The 17511-nt window shown below is 33.6% G+C and overlaps 1 protein-coding gene across 1 annotated transcript; it reads left to right on the top strand.

The window, feature by feature from the left end:
- The first annotated feature begins 1633 nt into the window (after nt 1–1633).
- Nucleotides 1634–7242, top strand: LOC131159920 (WAT1-related protein At5g64700). The gene is made up of 7 exons (XM_058115157.1): nt 1634–1850; nt 2077–2139; nt 2293–2409; nt 3745–3991; nt 5146–5304; nt 6278–6429; nt 6912–7242. The coding sequence occupies exons 1-7, from the start codon at nt 1678–1680 to the stop codon at nt 7099–7101; spliced, it is 1101 nt and encodes a 366-aa protein (XP_057971140.1). The 5' UTR covers nt 1634–1677; the 3' UTR covers nt 7102–7242.
- The last annotated feature ends 10269 nt before the right edge of the window (nt 7243–17511 follow it).

The raw sequence follows: 17511 nt of genomic DNA, 5'->3' as shown, positions 1-17511 counted from the left end.
ATTCATTTTAGTCACACTTTTTAATCAAAAATAAAATAATATGATCATATAAAATTAAAATATAATTAAAATAAAATATTTGATAAAATTTTGGAGAAAAATTATATTAGAAAGTGAATTTATTTCTTATTTTCTTTTTCTTCCCTTCTTTTAATTGAAATCTTTGACCCAAATGCATCCTTAAGGTCAGGCTACCATCTAATTGTCTTTCTAAATCACTACTTTTCTTTCTTAGTTCATTAAAAGTCATATTAAGCTCTATTACGCACAACGGGAATTGTCTATCTTCAATCCCAAATTCCTTCCCACCATTTTTTGTTGTTAGAAACTAAAAATTCCAATAGGTATGGGATGCTTAAGGGATTGACCATTAGTAGCTCTTTCTTCTAATAATCATGTCCCATTATTTTTAAGGAATGGAAATTTGGCTTAGGTAAACTAATAGGAATTTCAAGAATGTGGTTTTTGAAATGTTGCCCGCTCAAGTTTGGAAACTTATAAGAATTTATGTTTTCAATTTCATAAGTGTTACGGGATAAAACGGTGATGACTTGTAAGACTGCTCTCCGACTTCTGATAACCTAAAAGGAATGAAAGCAAAATAGGCTTGGAGGACCGGGGGTGTACTCTAGGGGATCACTGCGATGCCTAAGTAAGGGAAATATTTCACAGAGGTTGAATGCAATAGTAAAGGTGAGTAAAAATGAGATACCTTCGCATCCTCCCCTTTCGTAGTGGCCAGAGTTGACCCTGGAGGTGAATCATCTTTATGACGCGGGGGCGTGAATCTCTCCCGGGTCATAAAGTGCCAGCATGTATCACTTCGAGGGTTTAAGGAGTCAGCGTGGATCTCTCCCCTCTTTATTAGGTTGGAACTGATTGCTCTCGCCAGAAGGTTTGACTTGGGAAGTGTTCATTAGGTGTTGACTCCCTTTCATTAACTGATATATTTTTGGCATATTAGTAAGAATGTAAAATATCCCAAAATATGAGTATTCAATAGTCATAGTAGCTCCCTCAAGTAATCTTTGGGTGAAGTACTAGGCACAATAGGTATTTATATTGGATCTATTATGATTTTGTCATATATATATATATATATATATATATATAGATATAAACTATCTAATTTAGTTTAATACGTACACATGACGAAATCATATTAAATCCAATATCTACATGTGTTGTATCTAAAAATTTATCAACCTTAGGTTATGTGAAAATCTAACTTCATGCTATTAGAATGTCTCTATTGCTTGCTCCTAAAAAACATCCCGAGGGTTCAAAATTTTAACTTTTATATTCGAGTAAATTTATTCAAATATAGAGGGGGTGTAAGAAATAACAAATAGACTAACTTTGTGTAGCCTAAATTTCCAGTCAATCCAATATATATCATCCCTATTGTTGAAGTTCTCCTTTTTATTTTTTTCAAATAAAATATCCACATGGATCAAATGTTTAAACGTTTTTGCCGTTGTGATGTGTGCTAAAAGTGGTTATAGAATAGAATACAACTAAATATCCACGTTGTTTTAAGTGTTAATTGTATGTTTGTATGGTAGGAGGTTACACGCATGCACGCTTGGATTCATAATATATAAAGCCAGTTGCTCGCTGGGTAGCTAGCAATATTCTGGAGTGGGAGCGTGGACGTCAATTAATTTTATAGATAGAATGGAAGGGAAGAAGGCGTACTTGGCGGTGACTCTGATACAAACTTTGTATGCGGGCATGTTTTTGGTGTCCAAAGCAGCCTTCAATGACGGCATGAACACTTTCATCTTCGTTTTCTACAGACAAACCGCTGCCACTGTTTTCTTACTCCCCATCACCCTCTTCCTGCACCGGTAATCTCTATTTATGTCTCTTGCTAAATTAATTAATCATTTCTAATGAAACATTATCCTTCCATCGGCCATCTCATCCTCTCCCTTACTTTCTCCAATTTTTCGCTCAATCTTTGATGATATCGACGATGACTTTTTCTTTTTCTATTTTTTTCCCAATTAATCTCCTTTCTCTTTGACGATAATGATGATGATGACGGCCCTCATGATGATAATCTGCATGCAGGAAGAATGCGCCGCGGCTTTCATTTCTGATCTTCTGCAAGATTTTTATGCTGGCTCTATGTGGGTATGTTTTACATGTATATTGATTAATTGGTTTTAATTTATTTTTCAATTAATCTCTCTTCTATCAATGGGGACAGTGCATATGTGTGCGCGCATATTTATATACGCACTAATATTGGGAGTGCTGAATTGAAATTGATTTTTCAAATTTCAGGATTACTTTAAGCCTGGACGTGAATGGCATCGCCCTGGTGTATACTTCACCAACCTTGGCCGCTGCCACTACCAACTGCCTCCCTGTCATCATCTTCTTCTTCGCTGTTCTACTCCGGTTCCAACCCGACCTCCTTAATTGAATTTCTTCATTTTTAACCCCACTGTTTCAATTCTTTTCTGTTCTTTTCTTTTCTCCCTCATAATTTTTCTATTATATATATCTGGCTGGCTGGCTAATTAGGTTCCCGTATATCTATCTCTACACGAAACACACATGCGTGCGTCTGTGTGATGGTATATACGTACAGTACGCTGTTGACAGATGCCTAATTAACCATTTTGGGGGCATCACCTCTGTTACAATGAAATTGCGGTGATACTCAGATATTTTCTCCGAATTTAAATAATCAATATGTGTAAGGGAATAAGGAGACTGACGTTACCTTCTTTTACCTCGAAATCATTTTTCACTAATAAAGTCGAAAACAGAAAAAGAAAGAACTTGATCCAAAGTTAAAGGTCTTTCCTTTTTCACTTAAATGCTCCATTCACGCGTCCATGCATAAAACTGATGCACTAAGCCACGGCATATGGTGAGTTGCATACTTAAAAAATTTTTGAAGGGTAGGTTGTGCTATTAATTTGTTGACTTAGTTTCTATCTCATGGGCTGATTAGTCACAATAAAGTGTAATTTTGTGGGAAAAAAATCAGTATATGCAAAAATAATGTGTCACCACGTTTGACTTAAGCATTTTCTTCATTTCTTAGAAATTAAAATTAAGGAAATGTAATTTATATATTTAAATTAAAACTAAGATAGAACAATCATTTTTAAGTTCATCTTGATATGTATCTGTTTGTCCAATAGATGAAAGCACATATGGATGGCATTAACTCTGAAAATCATTGGATCCTTTCCCTTTTTATCTTTTTTCTTTTTCTTTATTGCTCATACATTTTGCAGATTTTTTTCCCCTTCATAGTTGTATCTCTCTTATTGCTTGAATAAATTCATTATTATTCAAAAAATAAAAAATCTCTTTTAAGTTATATGAGAATATGCAAGGTGGCATAAACTAAGATGCCAAAGTACATGATGTGATATTTGAGTTTAAAGTGTAAACCAATATATCATGATTTGAGTCTCTCTCCATATAGATTCCTTACAGTGAAAGTAAAAATTAAGTTAATTATCTGTTATGCAATTGAACCATTTATAAATGGGTATATAAAATATAAACCCAACCTTTTTCCATTATATTTATTGAATAAGTTATGAATAAGTTCTTATTAATAAATATATAAAATAAATGTATGTGGAGTTAGCATATATGTAGCCACATAGTGATGGAACCGTGCATAGTTTGTCACTTAGTTTTTAATACTTTTATTCCATTTCTAAAACCTAATTAAACTGGTGTACTTTCTTTGGTGAATTTTAATTGAAGGGTTGAAGTATTGAGGTGGAGGACAAGGGCTGGAATGGCAAAGGTTGGAGGCATACTAATTTGCTTGGGGGGTGCTGCCATGCTTGCCTTGTATAAGGGCCCCCATTGGACACTACCACAGTTGTACCATTATCATAACAGTCGTCATCATGACCAAACCCACGTTGCTTCAGGGAATTCATGGATTAAAGGTTGCATCCTCATGCTCACCTCCAACGCCCTCTGGGCTTTGTGGATTGTGCTCCAGGTACCTGCTCCATCATAATCAACCATCCATAAATTGTATATCCATTTATTTATGCTCTTGCTCACCTCCTACTCAATTTCCTCAAGTATAGTTCTTTTGTGATCACACATTTTTTTAATTTAGACTAACTTCATAGTCAGAATAGTGTGAAACTGTGGTTGGAAATTTAGAATTGGATTTTCCAAACACAGCTTGAATCGCTATATACTCATTATAATTAACTGATTTATCTATTAAAAGTGTTAGTCTTCATCTGAGGATATCATTGGAGGCATTCACACATATCAAATGTGGAGTCTACAGTGAGTAAAGAGTCCACACTGGGCATTGTGTCTATAGCTCCCTAAGATGGTTAGGGATTTTCTATATATTTAATGGGAATATAAAAACTACTAATTATCTTACAATAACTAATTTATATCTTTACACTAAAAATGATCATAATTACTTATACTTGATTTAACTCCTTAGAATATCACCAATATATTGACATAGAATTAAAAGTTTCTATTAATTAAATGATTAAAATAAAAGTGTTTAATTTAGTTAATTTTCTAAACAAACTAAATAAAGATATATCATATACATAAAAGTAATACTAGCAGTTATGGAATAATTGAAATGTTAAATCATACTTCTAAGCTAAATCAATGACCACACATGTAATTTTAAGTGACGAAAGTGGTATCAAATTCAACCCAAGCGTCCTAGTATCATGTTACTATATGTAATTATCATCCCACAAACCTTATTATAGCGTCAAGTTGCTATGAAGGATAAGATCTAAAGAACGCAAAATTAAGGAAAATGACCAATTTATGTTATTACACTCGTTTGCTATCATTTAATTATATCTATTTTGTCAAAGCTTACTAAACTTGGTCTCGTAAAAAATATGAGAATTATAACCCAAGCTGAATCTTTAACTCTTGTTTATTTATTAAACATTTAAATTGAACCCAACTCGAACTTGAGAAGTTCAAGTCCATTACGCTTAATCAATTAAGAGGGTTAAGCTTCCGAACTTGAACTTCAATTCAAACTTGAACTTCATCTTAAATATGACATAATTTTATATGATGATTTAAGCCAAATATTTGTTCAATACCTTAATTTGGAATGAGCATTAACTGATGATGTTTGATTAAAAACAGGCAGGAGTTTTGAAAAGTTACCCTTCCAAGCTTCACTTCACAACTCTTAATTGTCTTTTAAGCTCAATTCAATCATTTGTCATTGCCATTGCTGCGGAAAGAGACTTTAATCAGTGGAAGCTAGGTTGGAATCGCAACCTCATTGCTGTAGCATACTGCGTAAGCGTACAATAATACGTCAATGTTCTTAATTACTCTTTAATTGTGATCTGTGTATTTAATTAACCCTTGTTTCAGTTAATTAAATAATTTTTTGATTTATTTATTTCGAGGACAAAAAAAAAAAAAAGGAGTAATGCTTTGTTAGTTTAATTACCTAGGAGAGACTGGAAAGAAGCAAAATAAAAATGGTTTCTAAAATCAAGTTCATATTTCCTTTTCATTCCGAATCAAAAGAAAGTTAGAAACATTCGGTGGACAATCATTTATCTATTATTTTTATTTACTAGCAATTGTCCAAAATGTTGATATCTATTTAATATGATTTAGAAAAAAAATAATAAATTACGTGTCAAGATAAAAGCATAAACCACTAATAATAATTTTGAAAGTTAATGAAAGGTTCGGGACCAGTCCCTCCTTCCTGCAAATAGACACAATTATTAAGTAATGTAGTCCATCAAATCACATTATATTTTAGATAACTAATTAGAATTTGATATTTTAGGGGGGTTATGAAATAATTTCACCAAAATAAATAACTATCACTTAAAATTATTCATAATTAAAGGGCATGATAGGATATATGATACAATTAATATTAATGTTAATGTTTGTTCATAAATCATTTTAAGCCCCCATTTTCGTATATTATAAAAATAAGTCATTATTGTGAAAAAAAAAAAGTTAAATTCAATATTTGAATAAAGAAATAGTGTTTGGCATATACTTAAGTACTTTTTTGAAAAGTACTTTTCTATACTATTGTTTTTTTTTTTTTTTTAAAATAAGTATCTTCTAAAATTACATTTTTTCTTAAAAAAGTATTTCTTTGAATAAACACTTATAACAAGTAATGTCAGACTACTAAACCTTTGGATATGTTTTTAAAAAAAAAATATACTTTCTATAATATAAATGATCCCTTAATTGTAAAAAATAAACCTAACGAATGATATGTGTGGGGATGCAGGGTATAGTAGTGACAGGAGTTACATACTACTTACAAGCATGGGTTGTCGAGAAAAAAGGTCCAGTTTTTCTAGCCATGTCAACTCCTTTGGCTTTTGTTCTCACCGTCTTCTGCTCAACTTTCTTATTAGGTGATGTTATTAGCTTGGGAAGGTAAAGTTTGTTTATTTTCTTAGTTTTAAAAGAGATTATTTACACACAAAAAATAAAATAAATTTGATATGTTATTATTTAACAATTAAATTGATGAATTCATCTGTTTTCTATATTTATCTTTTTCAAAGTGCTTATTAATGGATAAATGACATTTTTATATTGCCATTTGACTTGAGAAGTATGTATGTATTAAAAAAATATAATTTAATTATTTATTAAAATTTTTTCTCCCCCGTACATCTATTGTTACAATAGGATATATTTCAATTTCTCTGTTTCCTTTTATATCAAACTCTCGAACACAAAAAAATAACTCTATTTGTATGTAACAAGTCTATTCCAAATTTAATTAAGAATTAGAGAGACTGTGTATATAAGATGAGAGGTGAACGGGAGGTGTTGATAACAATACCATTGGTACATGTGTTCTTTTTAAGATTGGAGTTTATATAATAATTTTGTTCCCTTGTGGTTTGCAGCATAATAGGTGGAATATTGCTGATTGGAGGACTTTACAGTGTTTTGTGGGGGAAGAGCAGAGAACAGCAAAAGATGACTGAGGTTGCCAATTGTGCTCTACCAGTTCAAGAATGTGGAAAAGAATGCACGGAGTCAAGCCTAAAAGAAACATCTGCAACTGAGAGCACCCAACCACCATTTCTTGTGTGACCTTATTTCTCTTTTCAAATATTGAATAGCATACATAGATTGATCTTTGACTACGATCACCTGTATTAATTCAAACAAGAATAACTTGGAGGAACCAGTGTGTACTTCGGGAAATCATTTTAATACCTAAGTTTGGGACCACAGAAGGTTTAGATTGAACCAGTAAGAAAGAATAGATGAGAATGAGAAGCTTACCCCCTCTCAGAGTACCATTTTTGTTGGCCTAATAAGGTCTTTCAATCGGTTTTGGTGATAACAAACAAAAGACTATTTAACTTGGAAAGGATGAATTTTTGTGTTTCAGGAAATATGGATCAAGTATGGTTCAAGTAAAGATCAAGTACGAGTCAAGTTTGGGTCATCAAGGAAGATAAACTAACTAATGATCCAAATAGAAACTAAGACATTTGCAGCTTAAGCAAAGAACTTCAAAAGCAAAGATTGAGGAAGATGTCAAGCTTGGCATACAAAGTCTTAGGAAACATATTGTAAGTATTTTAAAAGTTAAATTTCGTTTGAAATATGTTTTGAAGCTTTTCCAAGATATTATGAGGACCTAAAGACCTATTTGAGAATATTGAAACAAGTTTTGGAAAAATCAGAATAAGAGAGCAAATTATTTTTTAATGAAAAAGATTTTTTAAAAGAGGTTTTTATCTGTTCAAATGACTGAACTTTTAAGTTCAGATGTCTGAAGTTACTTCAGACGTCTGAAGAATAAGAGCAGACATCTAAAGATTTTCTAGGACAAAACAGAAACAGGCAGTAGCTGTTCTGACGTCTGAACTCGATACTTCAAACATTGAACCCAATATCTCAGACGTTTGAACCTCTATTCAGACATCTGACCCTGTGTCTAGTTCATTTTTTAAAGGGTTTTAGGAACTTTAGACATTTGAACTCGACTCTTTAGACATCTGAACACTGTTCTATGGGAAAATTTTTTAAAATCTAATATTTTAAATTATAGCCGTTTGAGCTCCAAATTTTGTAACAACTTGGGAAACTCTCTAAGGAAACTCTTGCAACAAGGAAACTTGTTTGGAAGTCTATAAATATGTGGTTTTTGTAAATCAGAAATACACCAAGCATTGAAAACTCTCAAGCTCTCTTGCTCTCAAAGTCTCACCTTGATCAATCTCTTGCAAGATGAAAGTATTGTGATTCTGATATTCTTACTCATCAATTCCTGAAGAAAGATTACTAATTTCTCATCTGGAGAAAAGGAATTTGGTGAAATCCTTGTTAAGCTTCAAAAGTGTATTTCTTTCTTGATATTTATCTTTTGAAGTACATAGTTTCAATTTGTACTAACCTGCTCTTTGTGTGAGCTTCTCTTGTACACCAGTTTCTTATTGTCTCTCTTGTAGATTTTGGATGATTCTAGGCTATTGGATCATTGACCAAACAAGGGTATATTGTTTGGAGAAGGCGGGCTCTAGCCTTAGCCAAAGGAGTGATTGTAAACAGGCATTGTTCCACCCGGTAACGGAACTGCTATAGTGGAACCCTTCGGTACTTTGCCAAAGGCGAGGATGTAGGCTGTGTTGAAGCCAAACCTCGTAAAAACCTTGTGTCTTTCTTTCTTCTTTATCTCTATTTTCTGTACAAGTTGTTGTTGTGTGATTTAAAGTGAAGGTTGCAGGTTTTAAAGTAAGAAAGAAGCAAAGACTCTTGATATTTAGAAAGTACGTTTGGCTTTTGTTATTAGCTTGGGTTGTCGAGAAAAAAGGTCCAGTTTTTCTAGCCATGTCAACTCCTTTGGCTTTTGTTCTCACCGTCTTCTGCTCAACTTTCTTATTAGGTGATGTTATTAGCTTGGGAAGGTAAAGTTTGTTTATTTTCTTAGTTTTAAAAGAGATTATTTACACACAAAAAATAAAATAAATTTGATATGTTATTATTTAACAATTAAATTGATGAATTCATCTGTTTTCTATATATATCTTTTTCAAAGTGCTTATTAATGGATAAATGACATTTTTATATTGTCATTTGACTTGAGAAGTATGTATGTATTAAAAAAATATAATTTAATTATTTATTAAAATTTTTTCTCCCCTACAATAGGATATATTTCAATTTCTCTGTTTCCTTTTATATCAAACTCTAGAACACAAAAAATTAACTCTATTTGTATGTAACAAGTCTATTCCAAATTTAATTAAGAATTAGAGAGACTGTATATAAGATGAGAGGTGAACGGGAGGTGTTGATAACAATACTATTGGTACATGTGTTCTTTTTAAGATTGGAGTTTATATAATAATTTTGTTCCCTTGTGGTTTGCAGCATAATAGGTGGAATATTGCTGATTGGAGGACTTTACAGTGTTTTGTGGGGGAAGAGCAGAGAACAACAAAAGATGACTGAGGTTGCCAATTGTGCCCTACCAGTTCAAGAATGTGGAAAAGAATGCACGGAGTCAAGCCTAAAAGAAACATCTGCAACTGAGATCACCCAACCACCATTTCTTGTGTGACCTTATTTCTCTCTTCAAATATTGAATAGCATACATAGATTGATCTTTGACTGCAATCACCTGTATTAATTCAAACAAGAATAACTTGGAGGAATTAGGGTGTACCTCGGGAAATCATTCTAATACCTAAGTTAGGAACCATGGAAGATTTATATTGAACTAGTAAGAAAGAATAGATGGGAATGAGATGTTTACCCTCTCTCGGAGTACCATTTTATATATAGTGGTGGAGAAATGTTATTCTTTAATTTAGAATTTATGGGCATATAATTTACAATTATCGAGGAGGTTATGGATGATTTAAGGGCATTTACACGAAGGTGTTAATAGTGGTTTGATAACCCTAACCCTTCATAAATATGCCTATGGACTTTCAGTGTATTAGTTATGTAGGGGTATTGTTGATGGTTTTATAACTGTGGCCCTTATAAATGTGGCTATTAATTTTGGATGTAACACTTGCCCCCCTCCTTTACTCTCAAATTTTTTAAGTAAGCTTCTTTTATTCGAGAGTGTATTTCGGGGTCCTTTCTCGAGCCAATTTGGGTGTTAGGAACATGTGAGCATCCAGATCAAAGTGACACCAAAATTTTAATGTGGTTCGATCAATAACAACCTGCGTCCATGGAGCACACACCAAATATTCACTATCGCCGGAAAAATTACAACTCTCACACACACTCTCTCTCTCTCTCTCTCTTTTCCTCCCTTCTTCCTCTTTGCTCTCTCTGAGCTTCTTTGTGCTCTCTATGCACTATTTGCACACACAATTACATCTTCCACAACCCTCTATTTATAGGGCTTGGAATTTACATTACAATTAAAATAAAATCAATTACATATGGAAGTTACAACGGAGAGGTTTAATGGTGGATAAATGCACCACGTGTTTCTGACTCAGCTCCTAGCTTGCGACGCGTGAGATTAATTTCACCACGTTTTCCAACTCAGCTCCTCCTGGCTGTCTTCTGGCTCTAGCTCTAACAATCACCCACTTGGAGATAGAGACACCTCCTCAACCAGAGTATCATGAATATATGATGTGCTCATAATATATGTCTTCAAGCATGAAGATCAACTAAAATTGAACACAACTTCAGTTTCTCTGTAGTCACCATCTTCCTGTTTGCTCGATTTCTGCAGACTAATCTGATGGTTGTCAGCTTCATAACTGGTGTAAAGATGTCGGTGTAGTCAATCCCTTCCTTCTGCTCAAAGCCTTTGACTACCAATCGAGGCTTGTACCTTCTGGAACCGTCATGCTCCTCTTCGATTTTGTACACCCACTTGTTGTGAAGGACTTTGGGAACTTCCACATTTTGTTGGAGGTGAGGGACTTCATCTCATCCTTCATCGCAAGCTCCCACTTGCTCGTATCTGCCACCTAACATGCTTCATCATAGCATTCGGGCTAAAAATTTGTTTTCTATATTTATCTTTTTCAAAGTGCTTATTAATGGATAAATGACATTTTTATATTGCCATTTGACTTGAGAAGTATGTATGTATTAAAAAAATATAATTTAATTATTTATTAAAAATTTTTCTCCTCCGTACATCTATTGTTACAATAGGATATATTTCAATTTCTCTGTTTCCTTTTATATCAAACTCCCAAACACAAAAAATTAACTCTATTTGTATGTAACAAGTCTATTCCAAATTTAATTAAGAATTAGAGAGACTGTATACAAGATGCGAGGTGAATGGGAGGTGTTGATAACAATACTATTGGTATATGTGTTCTTTTTAAGATTGGAGTTTATATAATAATTTTGTTCCCTTGTGGTTTGCAGTATAATAGGTGGAATACTGCTGATTGGAGGACTTTATAGTGTTTTGTGGGGGAAGAGCAGAGAACAACAAAAGATGACTGAGGTTGCCAATTGTGCCCTACCAGTTCAAGAATGTGGAAAAGAATGCACGGAGTCAAGCCTAAAAGAAACATCTGCAACTGAGAGCACCCAACCATTATTTCTTGTGTGACCTTATTTCTCTTTTCAAATATTGAATAGCATACATAGATTGATCTTTGACTATGATCACCTGTATTAATTCAAACAAGAATAACTTGGAGGAACCAGGGTATACTTCGGGAAATCATTCTAATACCTAAGTTTAGGACCACGAAAGGTTTAGATTGAACCAGTAAGAAAGAATAGATGAGAATGAGAAGCTTACCCCCTCTCAGAGTACCATTTTTGTTGGCCTAATAAGGTCTTTCAATCAGTTTTGGTGATAACAAACAAAGGACTATTTAACTTGGAAAGGTTGAGTTTTTGTGTTTTAGGAAATATGGATCAAGTATGGTTCAAGTAAAGATCAAGTATGAATCAAGTGTGGGTCATCAGGAAGATAAACTAACAAATGATCCAAAGAGAAACTAAGACATTTGCAGCTCAAGCAAAGAACTTCAAAAGCAAAGATTGAGGAAGATGTCAAGCTTGGCATACAAAGTCTTAGGAAACATATTGTAAATATTTTAAAAGTTAAATATCGTTTGAAATATGTTTTGAAGCTTTTCCAAGATATTATGAGGACCTAAAGACCTATTTGAGAATATTGAAACAAGTTTTGGAAAAATCAAAATAAGAGAGCAAATTATTTTTTAATGAAAAAGATTTTTTAAAACAGGTTTTTATCTATTCAGATGGCTGAACTTCATGTTCAGACATCTGAAGAATTACTTCAGACGTTTGAAGAATAAGTGCAGACATCTGAAGATTTTCTAGGACAAAATAGAAACAGGCAGTAGCTGTTCAGACGTCTGAACTCGATACTTCAGACATCTGAACCCAACATCTCAGACGTCTGAACCTCTCTTCAGACATCTAACCATGTGTCTAGTTCATTTTTTAAAGGGTTTCAGGAACTTCAGACGTCTGAACTCGACTCTTTAGACATCTGAACACTGTTCAACGGAAAATTTTTTTTAAATCTAATATTTTAAATTATAGCCGTTTGAGCTCCAAATTTTGTAACAACTTGGGAAACTCTCTAAGGAAACTCTTGCAACAAGGAAACTTGTTTGGAAGTCTATAAATACATGGTTTTTGTAAATCAAAAATACACCAAGCATTGAAAAACTCTCAAGCTCTCTTGCTCTCAAAGTCTCACCTTGATCAATCTCTTGCAAGATGAAAGTATTGTGATTTTGATATTCTTACTCATCAATTCCTGAAGAAAGATTACTAATTTCTCATCTGGAGAAAAGGAATTTGGTGAAATCCTTGTTAAGCTTCAAAAGTGTATTTCTTTCTTGATATTTATCTTTTGAAGTACATAGTTTCAATTTGTACTAACCTGCTCTTTGTGTGAGCTTCTCTTGTACACCAGTTTCTTATTGTCTCTCTTGTAGATTTTGGACGATTCTAGGCTATTGGATCATTGACCAAACAAGGGTATATTTTTTGGAGAAGGCAGGCTCTAGCCTTGGCCAAAGGAGTGCTTGTAAACAGGAGTTGTTCCACTCGGTAATGGAACTGCTATAGTGGAACCTTTCGGTATTTTGCCAAAGGTGAGGACGTAAGCTATGTTGAAACCAAACCTCATAAAAACCTTGTGTCTTTCTCTCTTCTTTATCTTTATTTTCTGTACAAGTTGTTGTTGTGTGATTTAAAGTGAAGGTTGCAGGTTTTAAAGTAAGAAAGAAGCAAAGACTCTTGATATTTAGAAAGTACATTTTGAATAACCATTTGAGGAAACCCAAAAGGGAGTAGGTTGGTTAATCTATGGAAATCTTGATCAAGAGAAGTGCATACGAAGAGATTTTTCAAAGACGGTGGAAAACATTTACAGGGAAATTGACAAAAGTACTAATATTCTTGGTTGAGTGGTTGAATTGTTTTGGTTTAATTGATTGGTTTGTGAATTTAAATTTCAGTATTTTCAAGTGTGATTATCAGTTATTAATTGTATTTTTCTTGGTGTCATAAGCAAAGCTTAAAAATTATTAAAATAAAAAAGAATCCAATTCACTCCCCCTTTTGGGAAGTTGTTCCTAATTTCAATTTTATATATAGTGGTGGAGAAATGTTATTCTTTAATTTAGTATTTATGGGCATATAATTTACAATTATCGAGGAGGTTATGGATGATTTAAGGGCATTTACACGAAGGTGTTAATAGTGGTTTGATAACCTTAACCCTTCATAAATATGCCTATGGACTTTCAGTGTATTAGTTATGCAGGGGTATTGTTGATGGTTTTATAAATGTAGCCCTTATAAATGTACCTATTAATTTTGGGTATATCACTTGCCCCCCTCCTTTACTCTCAAATTTTTGAAGTAAGCTTCTTTTATTCGAGAGTGTGTTTTGAGGTCCCTTCTCGAGCCAATTTGGGGAGCTTCTAACATAATCCGAGCCAGTTGCATAGCGTCTTGGCTCAATCCAAGCCAATTACTAAGAACTCTAGTTTGATTCGAGCTGGTTACAATGTTGTTCCACTTAGTCTGAGCAAGTTGTTCGGCTCAACCTGAGCCAATTCTCTCAAAGTTCGATTCAATACGAGCAGGTTGTTCGGCTCAACCTGAGTCTGTTCTCTCAAGGTTCGGCTCAATCTGAGCTGAATGTTTTCTTGCTTGACCCTCTCTGGGCTGGTTTTCTCAAAGTTTGGCTTAATTCGAGCTAAATGATTTTCTATTTGGCCCACTTCGAGCTGGTTGTTTAACTCCATCTATGATTCTGTCAACCTGCAAAGTCTTGGATCATTTGAACAAAGTAACTAGTTGCAAAGAGCTATAAATCCAGCCCTTGTCCTATCTATAACACCATTATGCTTCATCAATCCATGTCAGTCATTTAGTTTTTGGCAGCAACAGTTGGCGTCGTCCATGGGAATGCAGGAGATTTTCCATTTTTGACTATGGCCATGTAACATAACCCCAAGCTAGCTAAGGATTTGTTACGTACAACTTCTCTTATTTCTTTTCTTAATTTTTTAACTATGACACAGATTACTCCTTGCCTCAAAAGTTATCCTTATTATCTTTTTAACCCTTTAAGCCAGCTAAATTCTTGGTTTCTTAGAGAGTTATTAGAAGGATGTGGACACATAAGTCCCTTGATGGGGCTATGATCATATCCCTAAACTATACTCATTTAATGCATTCCATTAACATTTAATTATATTATATTACTACTTTATTATTTTACTTTAACCATTATAACATTATATTAATATTATACATACATATATATATATATATGTATGTATGTATGTATGTATGTATACTTATATATTCATCATATTATTTATTTCATTAATTCAATTTTAATAATAATAATTAATTAGTTAATAATATTAATTTTTTTTTCCGGGTCTTTACAAATGTATCCATGCTTGACTTTCAGTCTAAAATTTTAAGGTTTCCCATGGTGAAACCGCTCATGAGGCTCGAAGACATGCCCACTTGATGAGCACAACTCATGAGGCAACCCAAGAGTGAGCTTGACTTGTCAATTATGACCTATTTGATGAGTACCACTTATGAGGCCTAAAGACATGCCTACTTGATGAGCACAACTTATGAGGCAGCCCAAAAGTGAGCATGATTTACCAAATACTACCCATCTAATGAGAACCAATCATGAGGCTCAAGGACATGTCCACTTGTTGAGTATAGCTCATGAGGCAACCTAGACTGAGGACAATTCACCATAAAAGCCCCAACTGATAAGCACCAATCACACTACAAAAAATAAGGTTATTAGTGATGGTTTAAAACGTCACTAATTGTTGGCCTACCATAGCTTTTGAATCTCGTTTTGATGATAACAAATGAAAGTTTATTTAACATATTGTTGTTAAGTGATGATGTTTCAGGAATGCTCAATTGACAAAGTTCAAAAGATCAAAGGAAATGCAAGTTCAAGATCATTAAGTACTACTAAGCCACACTCAATCTTCAAAGTGGTCCAAAGGAAACTCAAGTGAACCAAAATGTTCATAGCATATGGAAGCCTAAAGTTGACTCAAAGAGGACTCAAAGCAAAGACTCATATGAAGACTTCAAAGCTTAGAGTGTTTAAGGATTTAGGATGAATTTTGTAAGTACTTCATGCTAAATATCGTGTGGAAATATTTTGAAGCTTATTAGGGGTTGCCATGGACTTCGAGACCTTGTTTTAAAAAACCCCAAAAAATATAATTTTTTAAGTAAAAAAGTAAGAGAGATAAGTGTTTTTAAAAACTGAACTAAAAAAAAACAGAAAATATAACTATCCAGACAATTGAAGAATAAGTTCAGGCACCTAAAGATTTTCCCCAGGCGACTGAAGAATAAGCTCAGGCATCTAAAGATCTTTCTGGAGAATTTCTAAAGAGGTGGTGTAGGCTCAGGCGACGAACCCTTGTCACCTTAGGCGCCTGACCCTATTTTCAGTCAAAATTTCACAGTTTTAAAGAACCTCACGCGATTGACTCTGAGACTTCAGGCTCCTGAACACTGTTAACGACTATACTTTTTAAAAGTTTTAAAATTCAAATTTAAGTTTCTTGTGCCCCAAATTTTGTAAAAACTTGGGAAACACTCCAAGTATACATTGACAACACGAATTAACTTTTTTTAACTGAAAGTTAAGGTGTAGTCCCAAGAAGGGGGGGGGTGAATAGGATTATTAAAATTTTCTTTTAACTCTTATTACAAATTTGCAACCTTTTGTTAATTTAGTGAACACACAAGTTTGTTTTAACTTCTAATGCTTAGTTAGATTAACCACAACTTAAATATCAACAAAACCAATAATTCTCAACAATATCAATTAAAGAACCATTAAACCATTCAACCACAATATCTTAATCAAGATATGATATGTAGTACTTTTGCAATTTTCAACTTTTACAAGATCTCAAAGTAGAATTTGTTTGTCACCCTGTACATGTGAATTTGATTCAAGCCTTGTATGAATGGGTTGTATTTCCTCAATACAAACCACAACTCAAACTTCCAACAACTCAAACTTTAAATAAACTTTTAGTTAATTTGTCTTGGGTGTTAACCAATCAACGTACTCCCTTTCGGTTTCTGCAATCCCAAAAATAAATTAAACCTTAGTTTATTTAATTTTCAATCCATGTAGTATATATGATCAAGAATTAAAATCCAACCACGCAGTTAATATAAACAATAAATTAAATGAGAGTAGAGAAGAGAGTAAGACTGAGATTTTTTACAAGGTTCGGCTCATACCCAGCCTACGTCCTCGCCTTAGGCCAATACCACCTAAGGTTTCCACTATACCACTCCTTTCTGGTTGGAGTAAAACCTTACAATCCCTCCTTCAGGGTGGAGCCCCCTCTCCAAGTGATACCCCACACTCGGTCTAACAACGATTCAAAAACCTAAGCCATCTACAAAATAAGAAACAAATATTGGTGTACAAAGACACTCTCCAAAAGAGTAGATTAGTACAATTGAAATCTATATACTTCAAACAAAATCACAATATGGAAAGATGAAGCTCAAGAAGATATCATTGGGGTTCTTTCTTTTTTGTAAAACTCAGTTAAGAACACAAGAACCATGGCCTTTAAATCCACAAAATCTCAGTAGTGAAATTTAGAAACTGATTGCACAAGAGAGCTTTGAGAGAATTGGGAGATTTAAGAGCAAGACCGCTTGACTGTTGTATTTTCTTGGTGTGTTTAATCCTTAACCCTGGGGGGTTACTTATAGATGAGAAATCAAGCCTATTTCGTGTTCCCTAAGTGATTTGGAGTGTTTTCCAAGTTTATAGAATGTTTGGAGCAAAAGAAATACGAATTTGAATTTAAATTTTTTTAAAAAATATAGTCGTTAACAGTATTCAGTCGACTAAGGAGTCAGGTTCAGTCTTTTGAAGTTCTTTAAAACACTAAAATTTCAACTGAAAATAGGGTTAGTCGACTGAAGTGACAAGGTTCAGTAGTTTGAGGCTCTACTGCC

The sequence above is a fragment of the Malania oleifera genome, chromosome 1 (assembly GCF_029873635.1).
Source record: "Malania oleifera isolate guangnan ecotype guangnan chromosome 1, ASM2987363v1, whole genome shotgun sequence".
Lineage (NCBI taxonomy): Eukaryota > Viridiplantae > Streptophyta > Magnoliopsida > Santalales > Ximeniaceae > Malania > Malania oleifera.
Note: the sequence above shows the minus strand (reverse complement) of the source record. Positions and strands in the feature narration are given on the sequence as shown.